The following is a 20113-nucleotide window of genomic DNA, read 5'->3' as shown; positions in this document are numbered from 1 at the left end:
AGAGCCGCCCTGGCTTGGGTCCACGTCCTGCGGCAGCGACGAATGAAGGCCTGGACGGACGGGCAGGAAACCTCTTTCTCCAGCGCCGGGAACAGTGGAGGCTGGAACCCGTAGGCACACTGGAAAGGGGAGAGCCCAGTGGCCGAGCTTGTCAGGGTGTTGTGGGCGTACTCCACCCACAACAACTGCTGGGACCAGGAGGAGGGATGCTTGGACACCATACACCGCAGCGCCGTCTCCATCTCCTGATTCTTCCTTTCAGTTTGGCCGTTGGACTGGGGATGAAATCCGGACGTCAGACTCACGGTGGCCCCCACAAGCGTGCAGAACTCCCTCCAGAACACAGAGGCAAACTGGGGTCCCCGGTCGGAGACCACATTGACGGGGAGACCATGGAGCCTGAAGATGTGGAGTAACATGAGCTCGGCAGTCTCCTTGGCTGACGGAAGCGTGGGCAGGGGCATGAAGTGAGCCATCTTCCTAAATCTATCGACCACGGTCAGGATGGTGGTGTGACCACTGGATGGGGGCAGGCCGGTAACGAAGTCCAGGGAGATGTGGGACCATGGTCGATGGGGTACAGGCAGTGGAAGCAGATGACCCGCAGGAGCTTGGTGTGAGACCTTGTGCTGGTTGCAAACGGGACAGGCTTTGACAAACTCCCGAGTGTCCGCCTCCAGCAATGCCCACCAGAACCTCCGTAGCACTATCTCCTTGGTCCGCTGAATGCCGTGATGACAGGTGAGTCGAGAGCTGTGGGCCCACTGAAGGACGTCGGACCGCAGGGCAGAAACCACAAACAGGCGATCAGGAGGGCATGCGCTGGGTCCCGGCTGGTTCTCCAAGGCCGCCTTGACCCTCTCCTCCACTTCCCAGGTGAGGGAGGCAACCCTGTGCGGGGACAGGAGGATGGTGTTGGGGCCAGAGGCAGGCTCCTCCTTCGCCAAGAACTGTCGAGAGAGGGCATCGGGCTTCACGTTGCGGGACCCAGGTCGGTAGGAGAGGGAGAAGTTGAAGCGGGTGAAGAAGAGAGACCAGCGGGCCTGACGAGAGTTGAGCCTCTTGGCTGACTGGAGGTATTCAAGGTTCTTGTGGTCAGTCCAAACCAAGAAAGGCTGCTCGGTTCCCTCCAGCCAGTGACGCCTTTCCCCCAACGCCAACTTAACCGCCAACAGTTCTCGGTTGCCAATGTCATAATTCCTCTCAGCAGGGGTCAGGCGTCGGGAGAAGAAGGCGCATGGATGGAGCTTCTGGTCCCCAGCAGCCCGCTGGGACAGAACAGCTCCCACCCCCACGTCGGAGGCGTCCACCTCCACCATGAACTGTCTCTCTGAGTCCGGAACTTGGAGGATGGGGGCCGATGTAAACCGTGTCTTGAGTGTCTGAAAAGCTTCGTCGGCCGCGGCAGACCACCGGAACGGAACCTTGGAGGAGGTGAGTGCCGTGAGGGGTGCGGCCACAGTACTGTAGCCACGGATGAACCGTCGGTAAAAATTGGCGAACCCCAGGAACCTTTGGAGTTGCTCCACGGGAGTCAGGAACAGGCCAGGTGGTGACGGCAGAGACCTTGGCGGGGTCCATCTTGATGTTCCCTTGGCCAACTATGTATCCTAGGAAAGAGACTGACGGGGAGTGAAACTCGCACTTCTCAGCTTTAACGAAGAGCGAGTTCTCCAGGAGCCGATGTAGAACTGCCTGGACGTGGTGTACGTGTTCCTCCTTGTTCCGTGAAAAGATGAGGATGTCATCAATATAGACGAACACGTACTTGTTCAACATGTCTCCGAGAACGTAATTGACCAAAGCCTGGAAGACGGCCGGGGCGTTGGTGAGGCCAAAGGGCATCACCAGGTATTCATAATGTCCCGTGGGAGTGTTGAAGGCGGTCTTCCACTCATCTCCCTCTTTGATGCGGACCAAGTGGTAGGCGTTGCGTAGATCCAACTTCGAAAAGATGGTGGCCCCCTCCAGGAGCTCGAAAGCAGAGGAGATGAGTGGGAGAGGGTAGCGATTCTTCACCGTGATGCCGTTGAGCCCCCGGTAATCTATGCAGGGACGCAGAGATTTGTCCTTCTTCTCCACGAAGAAGAACCCAGCCCCAGCAGGAGACGAGGAGGGACGGATGAGACCAGCAGCCAAGGAGTCATTTATGTATTTCTCCATGGCGCCTCTCTCAGGGGCGGACAGGGAGTAAAGGCGACCCCTAGGAGGAGCGGAAACAGGCAGGAGGTCTATGGAGCAGTCATAGGGCCGATGAGGAGGAAGGGAGGTGGCCCTAGACTTGCTAAAAACCTCCCCAAAGTCATGGTACTCGGCTGGGACCCCCGTCAGATCTGGAGCAGAACTGGAGCAGGTGGCCGGTTGAGGAGCTGAGGCTTGCTTCAGGCACACTTGGTGGCAGGAAGGGCTCCAACCCAAGATGACCCCCGTCCTCCAGTCGATGTTGGGGTTGTGTCACCGAAGCCAGGGGTAACCCAGGATGAGGGGAAGAAGGGGAGACTGCAGGATGTGAAACTGGATGGTCTCATGGTGATTACCAGACAGGAGCATGCGCACTGGGACCGTCTGGTGAGAAACAGTCCCCAGGAGATGGCCGTCGAGGGCGTTGGCGGGAACAGGTTCAGGCAGGGGAACACAACTGATGCCAAGCTGGCGGGCTAGTTCCTTGTCCATAAGATTAATGTCACAACCAGAGTCTATGAAGGTGGCGAGGGTGTGAGAACCATCAGACAACAGCAGACGGGCATGACAAAGAGGGCGTCGAGCAGAGGAAACTTCAGAGGTTCGACTCACCAGTAATTCCTCCGCTACTGGTGAGTCTGGCCTTTTACTGGACACTTGGAGATGTAATGATCCGCCAGGCCACAGTAGAGACAGAGGTTCCCCCGACGCCGACGTTCCTCGGGGGTGAGACTGGTGCGACCCACCTGCATGGGTTCGGGTTGCCTCGACGGTTGCCCCGACGAGGGTAGTCCAGTCTCCGGAGGAAAACGAGCTTGGGTGGATAGCTGGCGGACCGCATGTCCCTGTCGCCTCTCCCGACGTCTCGCCAGGATGCGTCGGTCCAGACGGGTCGTTAGCTCGATAAGCCCATCCAGAGAAGAAGGAAGGTCGTGGGACACCAACTCATCCTTGATATAGTCATTCAAGCCCAGCAAGAAAGCGTCACACTGGGCCGGGGCGTTCCAATCACTTTGACGGGCCCTGGTGCGAAAGTCAATGGCGAAGTCAGCGACGCTCTGGTTCCCCTGGCTCAACCCCAGCAGACTTCCCGCAGCGTCCGGACACATCAAAACCTCACCGAACACCTTGCGAAGCTCCGCGGCGAAGGCCTGGAAAGAGGAGCAAGCCGGCGTGCGTCGCTCCCATTCAGCCGTTCCCCACAGCCGAGCTCTGCCAGTCAGGTGATTAATGGTAAACGCCACTCTCGCTGCTTCCTGGGCGAAGGTGTAGGGCTGTAGGGCGAAGAGAATGGAACAGTTCGTGATGAATGGGTTACAGCCCTCCGGGTCTCCAGCGTAGCGCTCCGGGGTTCCCACCCGGGGCTCAGGTGATGGTCCTGGACCGGGAGCTGGTGCTGTCGGAGCCGGAGGCGAAGCATGGGGTGTAGCCTGGGCGAGGGTGGTCGTCAGCTGTTGGACCTGGGTGGCTAGTGCAACCAATGCCTGCTCCTGGTTTGACACAGCCTGTCGAACCTCGGAGTTGGAGGCAGTGAGCATAGCTTTGTGCTGCAGGAGCGTGTGCTCAATCCTCTCGAAGCGGTTTGACGGAGACGTTGTGTGCGCTGAGTCCATTGTTGGCCAGATTGTACTGTAACGGGTATAGCTTGGACCCAATAGCAGCACAGAATCAGGCAGGTATAGTTGGTAACGAACTTTATTACGATACTGTAACACAGAGTAGTAACACAGGAATGGGTACACCGTACTCACACAGAGGCTCAGGATTGAGCGAGGGTTCTGAAGAGGGGCAGGCAGGAGACGTAGTCGGGTTTAGCGGAAGGTCCGGTAACCAGGAGATCCAACACACGATGCAAACAAACCAGCGAGGGACAGATGACAGGAGAGTCGAAGCCAGGCAGGAAGTCGGGAAATCGCTGGAGAGTCTTGCATGAATGCTGAGAACAATCTGGCACTGTGTGAATGGTGAGGAGAGTCTATATACCGGGTTAATTGGTGATCAGAGGCAACTGAGTGCAACAGGTGAGGAGAGTTGGGCTGATGAGAGGGGAGTGGCAGGCAGGCAGGTGAGGAGAACGAGTGACCGGTGGAAAAGTACTGGGAGGTGAAGTGGATGAGAATGAGGAGAGGGCAGACTGTGACATGGTGGTGGAGAGAGTCAATAAATTTCAATGGACAATAGACAATAGGTGCAGGAGTAGGCCATTTGGCCCTTCGAGCCAGCACTGCCATTCAATGTGATCATGGCTGATCACCCCAATCAGTACCCCGTTCCTGCCTTCTCCCCATATCCCCTGACTCCGCTATTTTTAAGAGCCCTATCTGACTCTCTCTTGAAAGCATCCAGAGAACCTGCCTCCACCGCCCTCTGAGGCAGAGAATTCACCACTCTCTGTGAGAAAAAGTGTTTCCTCGTCTCCGTTCTAAATGGCTTACTCCTTATTCTTAAACAGTAGCCCCTGGTTCTGGACTCCCCCAACATCGGGAACATGTTTCCTGCCTCTAGTGTGTCCAAGCCCTTAACAATCGTATATGTTTCAATGAGATACCCTCTCATCCTTCTAAACTCCAGAGTGTACAAGCCCAGCCGCTCCATTCTCTCAGCATATGACAGTCCAGCCATCCTGGGAATTAACCTTATAAACCTACGCTGCACTCCCTCAATAGCAAGAATGTCCATCCTCAAATTAGGGGACCAAAACTGCACACAATACTCCAGGTGTGGTCTCACTAGGGCTCTGTACAACTGCAGAAGGACCTCTTTGCTCCCATATTCGATCCCTCTTGTTATAAAGGCCAGCATGCCATTCGTTTACTTCACTGCCTGCTGTACCTGCATGCTTACTTTCATAGACTGATGTACAAGGACCCCCAGATCCCGTTGTATTTCCCCTTTTCCCAACTTGACGCCATTTAGATAGTAAGCTACAGGTTCCTGGACAGTATATCTCTGAAGATCTGTCCTGGACTTAGCTCATTGATGCAATTACAAAGAAAGCTCACCAATGTCTACTTCCTTGAAAGATTGAGAAACAGCATGTCATCAAATAGTTTATCTAACTTGGAAAGGTTTATGGTAGAGTGCATACTGACTGGTTGTATCACGGTCTGGTTCGGTAGCTCGAATGTTCAGGAATTAAGGAGGCTGCATAAAGCCTTAAGGATTCCCGACGGGCCGCGACTGTGGACTGGGAATGCAGTCGGAGGCCTTTAAGGGTCTGTCCCACTTAGGCGATTTTTTTCGGCGACAGCCGGAAAATAGGCTGTCACCACATGGTCGCAGGGTGACGCCTGTATTGTCGTGAATTGTCTCCTCAAGTGTTGTAACTTTTTCTTGTCGCCGTTGGATTTTGAAATGTTCAAAACCTTTCGGCGACAGTGGCCTTGACGTTGGTGATGTCGTAGGTTGTCGCCAGGATGACGCCAGGTGACGTAGGTTGTCGCGGGGTGATGACCTCGCTGAATTCCAATGGCGACAACCTACGTCATCCTTAGATTAGATTAGATTAGATTAGATTAGATGTGTTTATTGTCATTCAGACCTTTCGGTCTGAACAAAATTTCGTTTCCCTGCAGTCATACATATAATAAAAAATGACAAAAACACACAATCAACACAAATTTAACATCCACCACAGTGAGTTCACCAAACACCTCCTCACTGTGGTGGAAGGCAAAATCTTAAAGTCTCTGTCTCTTCCCTCTTTGTTCTCCCTCTGCGCCATGGCGATCCAGGCTGCAGATGTTGTGACCCCACCGGGTGATGGTAAATCCCGCGGCTCAACCGTGCTCCACGAACGGGCCGGTTCAAACTCCGCGGGTGGTCGCTGCCGCCGCCACAGCTCTGAGGCCGAGTCGGGTCTCCGCTGCCGCCGCCACAGCTCTGAGGCCGAGTCGGGTCTCCGCTGCCTCCGCCACGGTTCCGGGGCCGAGTTGGGTCTCCGTTGCCGCTGCTGCTGCTGCTGCTGCCACAGGTCCGTGGCCGAGTCGGGTCTCCGCTGCCGCTGCCGCCACCACAGCTCCGAGGCCGCCAGCTCCGCCATTAGGCCTCGGCGCAGACGGAGACGGGAAATACGACAGAAAAAAAGTCGCATCCCCCGAAGGAAGAGACTTATGCCAACCGGAGACAGTACCAGCGACTGAATTGTCTTCAGTTGCCTTCAGTTGTCGCCGACAGGGTCGTTGCTTGTCATTGCTTGTCGTGGGTGGACGTAGGTTGACTTTGGTTGTCGTAGGTTGTTGCCTGTGTGGTCATAGGTTGTCGTAGGGGTGGTCGTGGGTGGACGTCCTAAGTCGTGACAATTTTGTCGCCGGTTTTCGGTAGCTCACCGTAGCTTGACGTCGACCAGATGGTAGGTTGTTGAGAACATTGTCATAGGAGGGGGGGGAAGGTCCAGTCGCCGCATTTTTGGCGACCTGCTACGACTGTAAGTTGCCGAAAAAATTGCCTAAGTGGGACAGCCCTATCGAGGTGCCGTGGTCTCAATGCCTCCCGGATCGCCATGTAGAAGCCCGGGTCAGGATCCCGCCGGGTAGAAGCCTGGGTCGGCAAAGCCTGCGGCTGGGGCCCGGGTCAGCACCATGGAGGCGTGAAGTGGGCCGTCGACAGTGGTGAGGCCTCGGTGGCAGCAGCGGTGAAGCCTCGCAATGATGGGGCCTCTGCGGTGGAGAGGCCTCGCCGGTTAACTCGTGGCCGATGGTCGATGAGAGCATGGAGGACCACTGTGAGGGGGGAGGGGAAGAACAATGGAGGACCCGGCATGGGTGGACCGTCGTGAGGGAGGACAATGGACAATGGGGACCCGGTGTGGGGGAACTGTTGGGGTGGGGGACAAAAGGAGGAGCTGACGTGCTTTGTAACTTTGTCAGCGCAGTAGGTGGCTGCTATTTGTACACATTCGGTATGCAGCAAAGACTCTCACTGTGCCTAATCGCATGTGACAATAAAGTATCCCTATTCCTATTCCTAAAGTGGTAGACATTGCTTGTACATCATAGGAACAGACTTCCCCATTGAAGGAAGACAATGCCTCAAAAAGACAGCTAGTATCATCAAAGATCCACACCACCCAGGCTATGTTGTAAAAGGAGGAGTCTAGGAACAATGACCTCCACGTTCAAGAACAGTTTCTTCTCCGCAGTTTTTTCTCGGCTCATGAACACTACACAAACCTAACCACAATCCTCTCGCAGCAACTCTGATCTACTATGGACGTTTTGGTTGCTAAGCAAACTTCAATTCTGCACTATTATGTCTTTGTTTAGTTTTGTATTGCTGATTATTAATTTATTGTATGACTGATTATTAGATATTTATTTGTATGTTATTGCATTAAAGCTACAGCAAGCACTAATTTATTTGTCCCCTTGCCCGGACATAATGACAATCACACTTGCTTGACTATTGAATATATTACGGATATCCGACAATTAGTTTCTGGGATTTAATTGTCCCAAATCTGACAATTAAATTTAAAAACTAAACAATTTGCTAAATGATTACAAACCTGCGTCAGGGTAGGACTGCTCAAAAGATCTCTACTGGTATTTTCAAAACATGCCTTATATGAGTGTATGTGTTTTTTTAATGTATGTGCATAGCTCCGAAAGTCAACGAGATATTTGACATAAATTAATAGTTATACAGAGTGAAACCAGCTGACTCTTTGTCAACTTCGTATGTGAGTGGAACTTTTTTTTTGGAACTAAATATTTCTCAGGCATTTGTTATCAAAACACAAACACTGCGAGCCAGTTACATTCCAGACTAGTGAATGTCTGCCCTCCGTGAATGTAATTCCAGGCTTTGGCCTATCCTTCATAATTACTGACTCTAATTGCACACAGACACACAAAAAGTGGGATGTGTGCCCTTTAACTGGTAGCTTATTCGCTGTCACTCAGCAGGGTCAGATTCTGAAAACCTTTTACACATTTTTAACAATCTGTTAAATAGATGCAAATTGAATTGTGTTGTCATATTATACTATTTGCAGCGTCTGAGATATGACGATGAGCTACTAGTCTGCAAAATACAAGGAACTTTCTGGTTCACTCGTTTGATGGCAAAAGGCTTGTTGAACACGGTTTCTACCGGCTCTCAGAGTCCATTGAATTCCAAACTCATTTAATCGTTTACAGAAAGGAATTTCGAAATGGTTAATGGGATGTTTACATAGAGTGTTGACTAAGAAAATAACCTTTGGAAGGAAGTAACTGATCTTTGATATGTCGAGAATGTAGTTAGTGTGGTGGAAGTGCTCAATAGAGTGCCCCCAGGATGAATCCTGGACTTCCTTTATTTTATCTACATTTGCGACGTATATTTAATACAATAAATAATGTTGCATACTCATATTCATCAGATATATAAAACATTTTTTGCAAATAAGTAAATGAAAGATAATAGATGAAAAACAGAAACTGTTGTAAATACTCCGCAGGTCAGGCCGTGCCTGCGAGAGGAGAAATAAAGTTAACGTGCTGGTGCAGTGAGGAGAGCTGCTGCCTTACAGTGCCAGAGACCCGGTTCGATCCTGACCTCAGGTGCTGTCTGTGTGAAGTTTGCACGTTCTCCCTGTGACTCTGTGGGTTTCCTCCAAGTAGAAACATAGAAAATAGGTGCAGGAGTAGGCCATTCGGCCCTTCGAGCCTGCACCGCCATTCAATATGATCATGGCTGATCATCCAACTCAGTATCCTGTACCTGCCTTCTCTCCATACCCCCTGATACCATTAGCCACAAGGGCCACATCTAACTCCCTCCTAAGTGGTATAGTTTCCTCCTAGATCCCAAAGACGTGTGGATTTATAGATTAATTGGCCTCTGTAAATTGTTCCATGTGTGTCGGGAATGGATGCAAAAGTGGGATAGCATAGAACCAGTGTGAACGGGTGCGATCGATTTATCGATCGATTTATCTATCTAACTACCCATCCATCCATCTATCTGTCTGTCTTCTATATTATATGTTCTTTTTATTTTTAAAAATTTAGGGCTACAGTCCTATCAAAAATTCAAACACATTACTGAAAAAAGACTGTACTACATTTTATAAAATTAAGACATGCATGTCAAACTGGTATTATTTTACTTGTGGATAACATTTAAAAAGAGTGATGGTACACTCTCACTTTAATTCTCTCCCCCACTTTGACCTTTGTGTTTGTGGCCTCGGGCACTCTTCTAATGAAGTTCATCTGCTCATTTGCAGTGTGGGTACATGAAGCAACAACAGCTCATTTGCAGTGTGGGTACATTACAGTATACCAGAGTCTACAGTGAATTCAGGAATTTCAAATGGACAATATTTCCAAATCTTTTATTTCACATTTTCAAAATTCAGGATATATTATCTTTGAGTTTCATATATTGATATTGCTTCTGTCCTCCAGTCAAAGGTTTTATTACTTGTTTCTTTACCTTCTTCTGTAACCTTGCACTCTCGCCCTTTTTAATATATTCGATCTCCTACCTTCTATTCCATCACATACTTTCCCTTGTTAATTCATCAATCTCCCTAGCCATCCCCCATCCACTTTATTGCACTTTAAAACTCATTTATTACTGCTATTTAAAATTTCTTATAAAGGGGCATCTGTGCGATATGTTAATTTTATTTTTCTCTGTATCGATGCTTCCTGACTTACTATTCCTATTATTTTCTATTTTTATTCCAGATTTTTTCCAAAGAGGAAGAAAGATTCTAAGGGGAGTAAGGTGTGACCATGGCTGACAAGGGAAGTCAAGGACAGTATAAAAATAAAATAGAAGAAGTATAACATAGCAAAGATAAGCAGGAAGCCAGAGGATTAGGAACCTTTTAAAGTGCAACAGAGCATAATTAAAAGGCAATACGGGGCGAAAAGATGAGGTACGAAGGTAAGCTAGCCAAGAATATAAGGGAGAATAGTAATAGCTTCTTTAGGTATGTGAAGAGGAAAAATAAAAAAGTTGGACCCTTGAAGATAGAAACTGGTGAATTTATTATGGGGAACAAGGAAATGGCAGACGAGTTGAACAGGTACTTTGGATCTTTCTTCACTAGGGAAGAAACAAACAATCTCCCAGATGAATTAGTGACCAGAGGACCAAGGGTTACGGAGGAACTGAAGGGAATTCACATTAGTCAGGAAATGGTGTTGGGTAGACTGATGGGACTGAAGGCAAATAAATCCCCAGGGCCTGACGGTCTGCATCCATCAGTACCAACGGTACTTAAGGAAGTGGCTCTAAAAATCATGGACGTATTGGTGATCATTTTCCAATGTTCTATAGATTTTGGGTCAGTTCCTGTAGATTGGAGGGTAGCTAATGTTATCCCACGTTTTAAGAAAGGCGGGAGAGAGAAACAGGGAACTATAGACTAGTCAGCCTGACTTCATCGGTGGTGGGGAAGATGCAGGAGTTAATTCTAAAAGATGAAATAGCGGCACATTGGATTAGCAGTAACAGGATTGGTCCAAGTCAGTATAGATTTATGAAGGGGAAATCATGCTTGACTAATCTTCTGGAATTTTTTGAGGATGTAATTAGGAAAATGGACAAGGCCAGTGGATGTCGTATACCTGGACTTTCAGAAAGCATTTGATCAGGTCCCACATAGGAGATTAGTGGGCAAAATTAGAGCACATGGTATTGGGGGTAAGGTACGGGGCTGGGCCACTTGTGGTCCCTCCGAAAGTCCCGTTGGAAACCTCCGCGGGGGCTTTCAGGAGTGCTCGTATGGGTGTTGTGGGCTGAAGGTACTGGTTTCCAGAGGGCTAGTGTGGACATTGTAGGCCGAATGGATTCTTGGGCTGCTGCTCAGTCACTCAGGCCTGGTGGTCTGGCAGCTCAGTCACTCAGGCCTGGTGGGATGGCAGCTCAGTCACTCGGGCCTGGTGGGCTGGCAGCTCAGTCACTGGGCTGGCAGCTCAGAAACTACCAGAAATTCTGCCCAAAACAGGTGAGAAACTCTGAGAGATAAGGGGGAGAGGGTTGAGAATCAATTTTAGACATGTTTCATCTTTTTCTGCAGATCACAGCAATGAAGGAGAAAAGTCTATCCTGGCCTGGATCTCACAGGGAGCAAATGAAGGGACGGAAAATAATACTGGGGTGAGGTTTAATACTTGCAGGGGGAATACTTACTGATGGGCCAAAGGGACTCCTGGGATAGTATATGCCTGATGGGACAAAGGGGCTCTTTAAAAAAAAGTCTGAGTGAAATCTCAGTGAAAGGCACTTTTTCTGGACTTTTCTTGGCCTGGCATAGGCCTTTTGGGCCAAAATGCCCCTCCTGGGCTAATACGGGCATTTTCGGCAAAAGGGACTGGTTTCTCGGCTAATAGGGACCTTGTGGGCCAAAATTAGTGGTTTCAGGCAGGCCAAACAACTCATTTCATTTCATTTCCAATTGCATTGCAGTTTCAAGCACAGGCTCAAGCCAAACAGCTCATTGCATTTTCACTTCACTTCCATTGCCATTGCACTTTCAAGCACAGGGCAGGCTCAAGCCAAACAGCTGATTGCATTTTCACTTCATTTCCATTGCCATTGCACTTTCAAGCACAGGGCAGGCTCAAGCCAAACAGCTCATTGCATTTTCACTTAATTTCCATTGCCAATGCACTTTCAAGCACAGGGCAGGCTCAAGGCAAACAGCTCATTGCATTTTCACTACAATTCCATTGCATTGCAGTTTCAAGCAGACATGGCAGACTCAAGCCAAACAGCTCATTGCATTTTCACTTACTTTCCATTGCCATTGCAGTTTCAAGCACAGGGCAGGCAAAACAACTCATTTCCTTTTCATTAAGGGCTAACAAATCATTTATTCAAGTACATTGCATACTCACAATGTTCTGTAGTTTCCCAGCTCAGCCAGAGTGTCGTGACCTCTCCCTCGCCATCTTGCGTACAGACTGAGCTACGCACCCACACTTCCTGGGTTTTATAGTCCCTCCCCCTCACACCGGAAGGGGCGTGGCCTTCATGGCGGTGATGACAAGAGTGAGAATCTCAAGATTTTTTAAACACTAATGTCCTGATTGTGGGCGGCGCGACTCTTGTCAGCAGCGGCCTCTGCAGTCCGTCTGTCTTTTTATTGTTTTCTGTCTTGTTCTATGTAGTTTTTATTGTTTTTTTTGTCGGGGTATGTGTGTGGTGTGGGGTGGGGTGGGGGAACTTTAAGGTCTTTCCCCTGCACGGGAGACCCGACCTTTTCTTTGTCGGGTCTCCGTTGTCGTTGGGGCTGCAACGTGGAGCGGCCTCCAACAGGAATGACCTGGGGCTCCAGTCGCGGAGCTGCGGATTTACTCACCATCATGGAGCTGGCCGAGTCCGGAGCAGGTGGAGCTGTGGTGGAGCGCTGCTGTGACCCGACACCCGGAGATTCGGAAGCTCCTACCGCAGGTCTGTGGACAGTAATACCGGGAGCCCGCGGGTCCCTGGTGGGAGACCGTTTTTCGGGGCTTCCGCAACGGCGACTTCTCCCGCCCGAGTTGCGGGGTTGAAGTTTACCTGGAGCGGGGCCTGACATCACCGCCCCGCGCAGCTTGGAATGGCCGCGGGACTTTGTGAGCACCCGCCGGGGCTCCAACACCAAGACCCGGTGCGTGGCCTTGCATCACCCGGCGTGGCATTAATGGCTGCGGGACATTTAACATCGCCCGCATGGGGGCTTTGACTCTGTCTTTGACTCTGACATGGGGGGGAGAGGGGAGTGCAGGGGAGAGATATGTTTAAGTTTTGCCTTCCATCACAGTGAGGAGGACTCACTGTGATGGATGTTTATGTGAATTGAATTGTGTTGGTGTGTGTCTTGGTTCTTTTTTTGTATGGCTGCAGAAACCAAATTTCGTTTGAACCTCATGTGAGGTTCAAATGACAAATAAAAGGTATTGTATTGTATATTGTATTTTATTTTTCATCGATGGGAAAAATCCTCGGGGCTTGCGGAGGAGGACTCTGATTAAGATGGCCAAAAAAATCACAGCCATATGTGGTAGCGTTTTTTTCTAAAATCAAAGCACAGTGCAAACAGGAAGTGGTCAAGATGAGACTTTTAATTAGATAGATAGATAGATAGATAGATAGATAGATAGATAGATAGATAGATAGATAGATGTATTTTCCAAATTCCACTCGATTTCATCCTTTTTTCAGTATTTTCTTACATTCATGTTTTCAAAATGTCCTAGACATTTCTTCCTCCAACCACAATCTCTCAATTTACTGTTCAAATTTATGTAGCTTTCTTTCTATTTCTTTCCATTTAAGCTCCTTTTATTTTCTCCTCATGACATAGGCAGATGCCATTTAGATCAAGCTTCCACATTTCCATGTAACCTATTCTCTCACAAATGCTCATTAATAACCTCCAATTCTGACACCAGTCATCTATTTCAGAGGTAAGTTCAGCTTCCTGCACATTCAGTCTTTGGACTGTGGGAGAAAATTGGGACATCTGGAGAAATCCCATGTGGTCACAGGGAGAACATGCAAGCTTCACTCACATAGCACTGGCACTCAGAATTGAGCGGGTATCATTGGAGCTGTGGAACATTTGTACCTTCCTCTTGATCTATATCCCCTTTCTCTGCATCACAAGGTATCAATTGATTGGTAATTATTCACCTAAACATTGATGTCAGATGCTGATGACACAATAAATTGTAGATGCTGGTTTATAAAAAATGCTGGAGTACTTAAACAGGCCAGGAAGCATCTCTGGAGAACATGGATTGTTCTCCAGAGATGTTGTTTGACACACAGAGTTACTCCAGGATATGGTGTCATTTAAAAAAAAGTCAGATGGTAGCAAACTGTGTTTGTTTAACCAGCTAATGGGAAATGTTGGGTGTTGGCTAAGCCACATGCATTGCACATTATGAGCTGCTCAAAGATAATGAACGTGGTACTTTTTGAATTACTGTATTACAAAATTTGCTAAATGGAGAATTATAGAATGTTTACACAATGAAGGAATCATTCTACATCAAGCTGAATAGTGTGTGACTTATTGAATGACATTTTTGATAATGTAGTTTTGGTATTGCTATTATCTTTTCTGGTGCTACAAATATAATTCCATACATATTTCTATATCTTTCTTCCTCGTGTAATTATCTACATTCCCTTTCAATGCATCTATGTTTTTTTACCTTCAATGATCCTTGATACAACTACGATTTAACATATCTCACCTTTTCAATTCTATTCCTCTGAGAGTAGATTTATTCCTTTGTATTGGAGATATAATACATTTAATTCATTTTTTAATGTAAAACAAAATCTTTAACATATTTAAACAATTCACACATCATGCCTGCATTTGAATTGAGTACAAAAAGAAACAAGTAGCTTGGCTCTTCCCTCAATTAAATTATATTTAATCAATTGTTTCACAATTGTGGCATTTATAAAACTAGATTTATAAAAGCAATAGCAGTTTTTAATTCCAAATGTAGCCTGGCAGAACTAAAGATGACAACATCATATTTAATTTTAGACAAAAACAAATCACATTTGTTTTGAATGTTGTAAGTTCTATCCTCAGATAGGCATGAAAAAGTTATGCTAAATGAATCAGAAAAAAGAGCTGCAGCAGGTTATTTGGCTCCTTTAGTCTGCTCCACCTTTGTATATCCCTCCACCTTAAACCCTTCATCCTTGCCCTATCCCCAGATTCCTTTAAAATCCAGAAATCTATTATTCTCTATTTAAAATCAATTAATTGGATGAACCTTCATGGGCCTCTGGGTGAAATAATCCTAAAAGTTCAACATCTTCTGGAATGAAGATTTTTTTCTCTCCATTGAGTATCTGATCCTTTATTTTGGGACTGTGATGGGAAGTCTCCTGAGATCAAGATTCCCCACATCCGCTCCGCTCTCTCCCAGGCAGGTAAAACACCTTGTCAACCTATTAAGAATTTATTTTATATTGCAATAAGGTCACCTTTCATTTTTCATAATTACTTAGGCTTACTCATCAATTTACTTCTTACTTAATCTCTCCTCACAAAACAGGCCTACATCCCATGAACCAGTCTGGTGAATTTTCATTGCAATCAGTCTATAGCAAATATACCTATATTTAGGTATTGGGACTGAAACTGTACACAGCACTGCAGGTATGGTTTCACTAAAGCCTATATAATTGTATATTAGACATCCTTATTTGTACTAGAATCCTTCTTTACATTTGTCTTTCTAATTGCCTACTTCATTTGCATGACAGCTATTAGTAACTTGTGCATAAGGATATAAATAATTTCTCACACTATTTAAAAAAAATCTCAGCATGTCCTTTTTTCTACCAGATTGTATAATCTCACATTTTTTGTATTGAACTTCTTTTGTGCACTATTAGCATATCTATATTCCTTGTTCGTGTTCTCATCGCTTACAAGCCCGTTTACATTTTTGTCATTAGGAAACTTTGGAATATTACAGTTGCATCTGCAGCCAAATTGTTGATTTAGATATGGTGCAAATCCTTGTGGCATCCCATTGATCACAGCTCTGTTCAATATACTCTTTGTGTCTATTTGTTAACCAACTCTCAACCCACATTCATATGTTACTCTTAATTCAATGTGTTCTAACCTCCTTCACCAACCTTCTGCATGGAACTCAACAAAAGTCTTTAGAAGATTAAATACTATATCCTCTGGTTTTCCCCTTATCACACGCTCTTAGTCTCCTCCATGACTTCCGTTTTCCAGGCCTCCATTCCCTCATCTTCACCATGGATGTCCAGTCACTCTACACCTCCAGCCCCACCAGGAGGGTCTTAAAGCCTCAGGGTTTCTTCCTCGATCACAGAACCAAACAATTCCCGTCTACTGAGCTGGTCCTTAAATTCTGAAGAAGGGTCTCGACCCGAAACGTCGCCTATTTCCTTCGCTCCATACATGCTGCCTCACCCAGTTTCTCCAGCATTGTTGTCTACCTTTGAAGTTTCAGATTAATAACCATTCATCAGAAAAGGGAAACATAGAAAGTAAGTTAGTATTAAATTGCGGGGAGTATGTTGAATCGTGTTTACAGTTTATTTCCAGGGCAGCTGTAGCCTCACCCAATCATAGTTTTCCCCTTTTTCCTAACCCTCCTTTCCCTCACCCTCCCAGCAATATAAAACTAACACTCTCTGTGCAGAGAAGATTTACATAGATGTTGCCAGAGGGCCTGAGCTCCAGGGAGAGATTGGGCAGGCTTGGGCTTTATTTCTTGGATTGCAGGAGGATGAGGGGTGATCTTACAGAGGTTTATGAGATCCGGAAGGGAATATATAAGGCAAATGCACAGTCTTTTACCCAGAATATGGGAATCAAGAACTAGGGGACATAGGTTTAAGGTGAGAGGGAAAAGATTTAATAGGAACCCAAGGGCAACCTTTTTCCACACAGACGATGGTGGGTGTATGGAACAAATTGCCAGAGGAGGTAGTTGAGGCTAATACTATAACAACATTTAAAAGGTATTTGACCGGCACGCACATCGGAAAGTTTTAGAAGGAAATGGGCCAAACTTGGGCAGGAGGGAATACTGTAGATGGGACATCTTGTTTGGTTGGCATAGACAAGTTGGGCCAAAGGACCAATTTTTACTGTATTACTCTATGATTCTTTCTTTTCCAGTTCTGATGAAGGAGCTTCAATCTGAAATGTCAACTCCCTTTCTCTTTCCACATATGCTGCTTGACTTACTGATAGTCTCCACATTTATTACTTTTTTTTTTCAGATTTACAGCACTTGCAGTATTTTGGTGGACTTTGCTCATTCATGTCATTACACATTCTGATACCATTTTGCCAAAGACGACCACAAAGCAGTTTCGTTCGTCATTCTGGTTTTTTTATCTATGAGATATTGCTGTGCAAACATACAGCTGCAGTTGCATGTAGAACATTAATTACTATATCTTAAAATGAACCTGGTGTTCTGAGGAGCTACGATGCAAATATACAATACTATGGATGCTCGAAATCTGATTTTTGATTTAAAAATTAACTTTAAGCCAGAAATATTCTGATCAGCCTGAAAGAAAAGAATGAACATTTCAAGTGCATGCTTCAATGAAGTATTAACCCTCTAGCTCCTGGTGCTGCCTGATCTGCTGGTGTTTTCCTGTACAAACAGAGCCACCTTTTTAATAGTGTTTTCTCATTCCCCACGCCTTTCCGTCGCTGCATCCCGCTAGCATTGGGAGGCTCTGGCTGGCGATGCCCGACAGTAACCCCGGGCGGGCAGAGGCGCTGACCTTTGGCCCGTTCTCCGCGGCGCTGGCGGTCCCGTGATCACTATGGCTGCCTTCAGTAAAAGTATCCCGCACAACTGCTACGAGATCGGCCACACATGGAGCACCTCCTGCACCACGGCGACGCTGCATGTCACCGCGGGGGCTCTGCAGGAGTCCCTGAAAATCTATGCGCCTCTTTACATCGTGAGTAGGGCGTCGGGGAAGCCGGGCACAGGCGGGCGGAGAGACCGAGGGCTCGGCCGGTAGCGGAGGCCTAGCGGCTGCAACATCGGCTGATGAGGATCCATCCCAGTGCAGTCCTGATCCTGATCGCACAGCTGGCTGTCACAACACCAGCCGAGTGCATTGGGTTGGAAACAACTAATGTTTATCAACAACAACTGCAAAGCCTTATGTTTGTTGACATGGATGTCATTACAATTGAATTATGGGAGAGTGAACTTTCATTTAGCCCCTGTACAATCAAGTAATTGTTGGTGAGATGAAATAACCATGTTGCGATTTATATTGCTTATTTGTGTTCTGCAAGAGTTGTACGTTGCTGGTTGAGTGCTAATCTAAAGCTTTGCTGCATGATTGTTCTGGCATTGGCAGGGTGAAAGAGGGTAGGTAATTGGTTGTGAATTGTTTTATTAAATTGTACTCAACTACAGAATATAGAGTAAATTCGTAACAACTTTGGATAATAGAAACATTATAATGTAGTTTGACTGTTCGGATATTTTTGTTTTCTCTAAAGGTGACAGGTTTTTAAACTAAAATAACACACTAGTGTAATTTCCACTCTTAACCCAATGGGAGAGTACAGGGCCAGAGGCCATAGCCTCAGAATAAAATGACGTATCTTTAGAAAGGAAATAATGAGGAATTTATTTAGTCTGAGAGTGGAGAATCTTGGAATCATTGCCACAGAAGGCTGTGGAGGCTAGGTCAATAGATATTTTTAAGATGGAGATTGATAGATTCTTGATTAGTATGGGTGTCAGTGGTTATGGGGAAAAGGCAGGAGAATTAGGTTGGGAGGGAAAGATAGGTTAGTTATGATTGGATGGTGGAGTAAACTTGATGGGCCGAATGGCCTAATTCTGCTCCATTAACTCATGAACTTATGAACACTGTAAGATGATGAAATATTGGTGATAGTCATAGAGTGATACAGTGTGGAAGCAGGCCCTTCGACCCAACTTGCCCACACCGGCCAACATATCCCAGCTACACTAGTCCCACCTGCCTGTGCTTGGTCCATATCTCTCTAAACATGTCCTATCCATGTACCTGTCTAACTGTTTCTTATACATTTTGGATAGTCCCAGCCTCAACTACCTCCTCTGGCAGCTTGTTCCACACACCCACCACCCTTTGTGTGAAAAAGTTACCCCTCAGATTCCTATTAAATCTTTTCCCCTTCACTTTGAACCTATGTGCTCTGGTCCTCGATTCCCCTACTCTGGGCAAGAGATTCTGTGCATCTACCTGATCTATTCCTCTCATGATTTGATGCACCTCTATAAGATCACTCCTCATCCTCCTGCACTCCAAGGAATAGAGACCTAGCCTACTCAACCTCTCCCTTTAGCTCAGACCTTCTAGTCTTGGCAACATCCTCGTAATGCATTTAATGGCACTAAATGTTGGTTTTAGGTTTATGTATATTTCTACAATTAAACAGCATTGTTTGTCTTTTAGTTCTTTTTCCTACATTGTATGTTTCACTATTCTAATCTAACTCATTTGTGTGTGCTTTGATTAGCGTTGCAGTGTTTATTGGCGCTCTTGAGAAGGTGGTGACCTATGAAGTGAGCGAAAATACTGTGCATTCCTTACGATTTTGTCTCAGCAACAATAGAATAGCATAACTTGTGGAATTTGCAGGTCTTGTATACATGTGCACCTCTTGCTTTGAGTTGTGCAGTTTGTGTTTAGGTGTTATATCTGCAGAAGATTTTGAAGACAGCTGTGATTTATACAGCTGTGATGTATACTTGGAGCGAGTGCATCTTCAGGATAAATAATTAAATGCTGATCACAAAATGCTGATGGTGTTGTCCTTCGTTGCAGTTGGAGTTGTAATCATCCAGGTAAATAGATTGTGTTACATCACAATCCTGAGCTTGGCGAAACTGAGAGATGACCTTTTGCAGACTATCCATTCCCTTGTTCCACTAAATTCTTCACCCTTGTTCAAGCTAATGTGCTAAGTCCCAACTAATGGAAAACATTGGCTAGAGATAGGTATCTGAACATATGCTCTCAGATCCAGGGCTTGTGCCTGCCATGTTTGGGTTGTTGTGACCACGATTTTGAAACACCAGGTTGTGCACTTACTCATTTTGCCATGAGTGACCATGGCTAGGAGGATGTTGGTGATTAGATAGCATACTATGCATTTGGTAATTTGTTGTGCAATGGGACTTATTTGTCGCTGGAAGAAAGGACCTCTGCTTAGTAAATCAGTGAGAACAACTGTGGAAAGAGAAACAGGCTCAATGTTTTGAGTGGATGACCATTTTTCAAAACTAGAAAAATGAGATGACAAATGTGTTTAAAATTACAGCAAAGGGGGATTGATTAAGAGGATAAAGGGGATGTCTGAAACCAAAATAATTTTATTGTCTCTTTTGGAGAGTGTGCGATTAATTATTTTAGTCACTGCTGATCTGTCTGAAGGGGGAGAAAAAGGAAA

General features: G+C 46.5%; 1 protein-coding gene across 2 annotated transcripts in view; it reads left to right on the top strand.

Annotated features, from left to right (window-relative positions):
- Positions 1-17025: 17025 nt before the first annotated feature.
- The window catches only part of tmem135 (transmembrane protein 135), a 308698-nt gene continuing 305610 nt past the window's right edge, over positions 17026-20113 (top strand). The window contains exon 1 of one of the 2 annotated variants that reach the window (XM_033022460.1): positions 17026-17613. In XM_033022460.1, coding sequence (XP_032878351.1) covers positions 17473-17613 — 141 coding nt within the window. In that variant the 5' untranslated portion in view covers positions 17026-17472. The remainder of the gene's footprint in view (positions 17614-20113) is intronic. The other variant, XM_033022461.1, reaches the window with a different exon arrangement.

This window comes from Amblyraja radiata, chromosome 6 (genome assembly GCF_010909765.2).
Source record: "Amblyraja radiata isolate CabotCenter1 chromosome 6, sAmbRad1.1.pri, whole genome shotgun sequence".
NCBI classification, from domain to species: domain Eukaryota; kingdom Metazoa; phylum Chordata; class Chondrichthyes; order Rajiformes; family Rajidae; genus Amblyraja; species Amblyraja radiata.
Note: the sequence above shows the minus strand (reverse complement) of the source record. Positions and strands in the feature narration are given on the sequence as shown.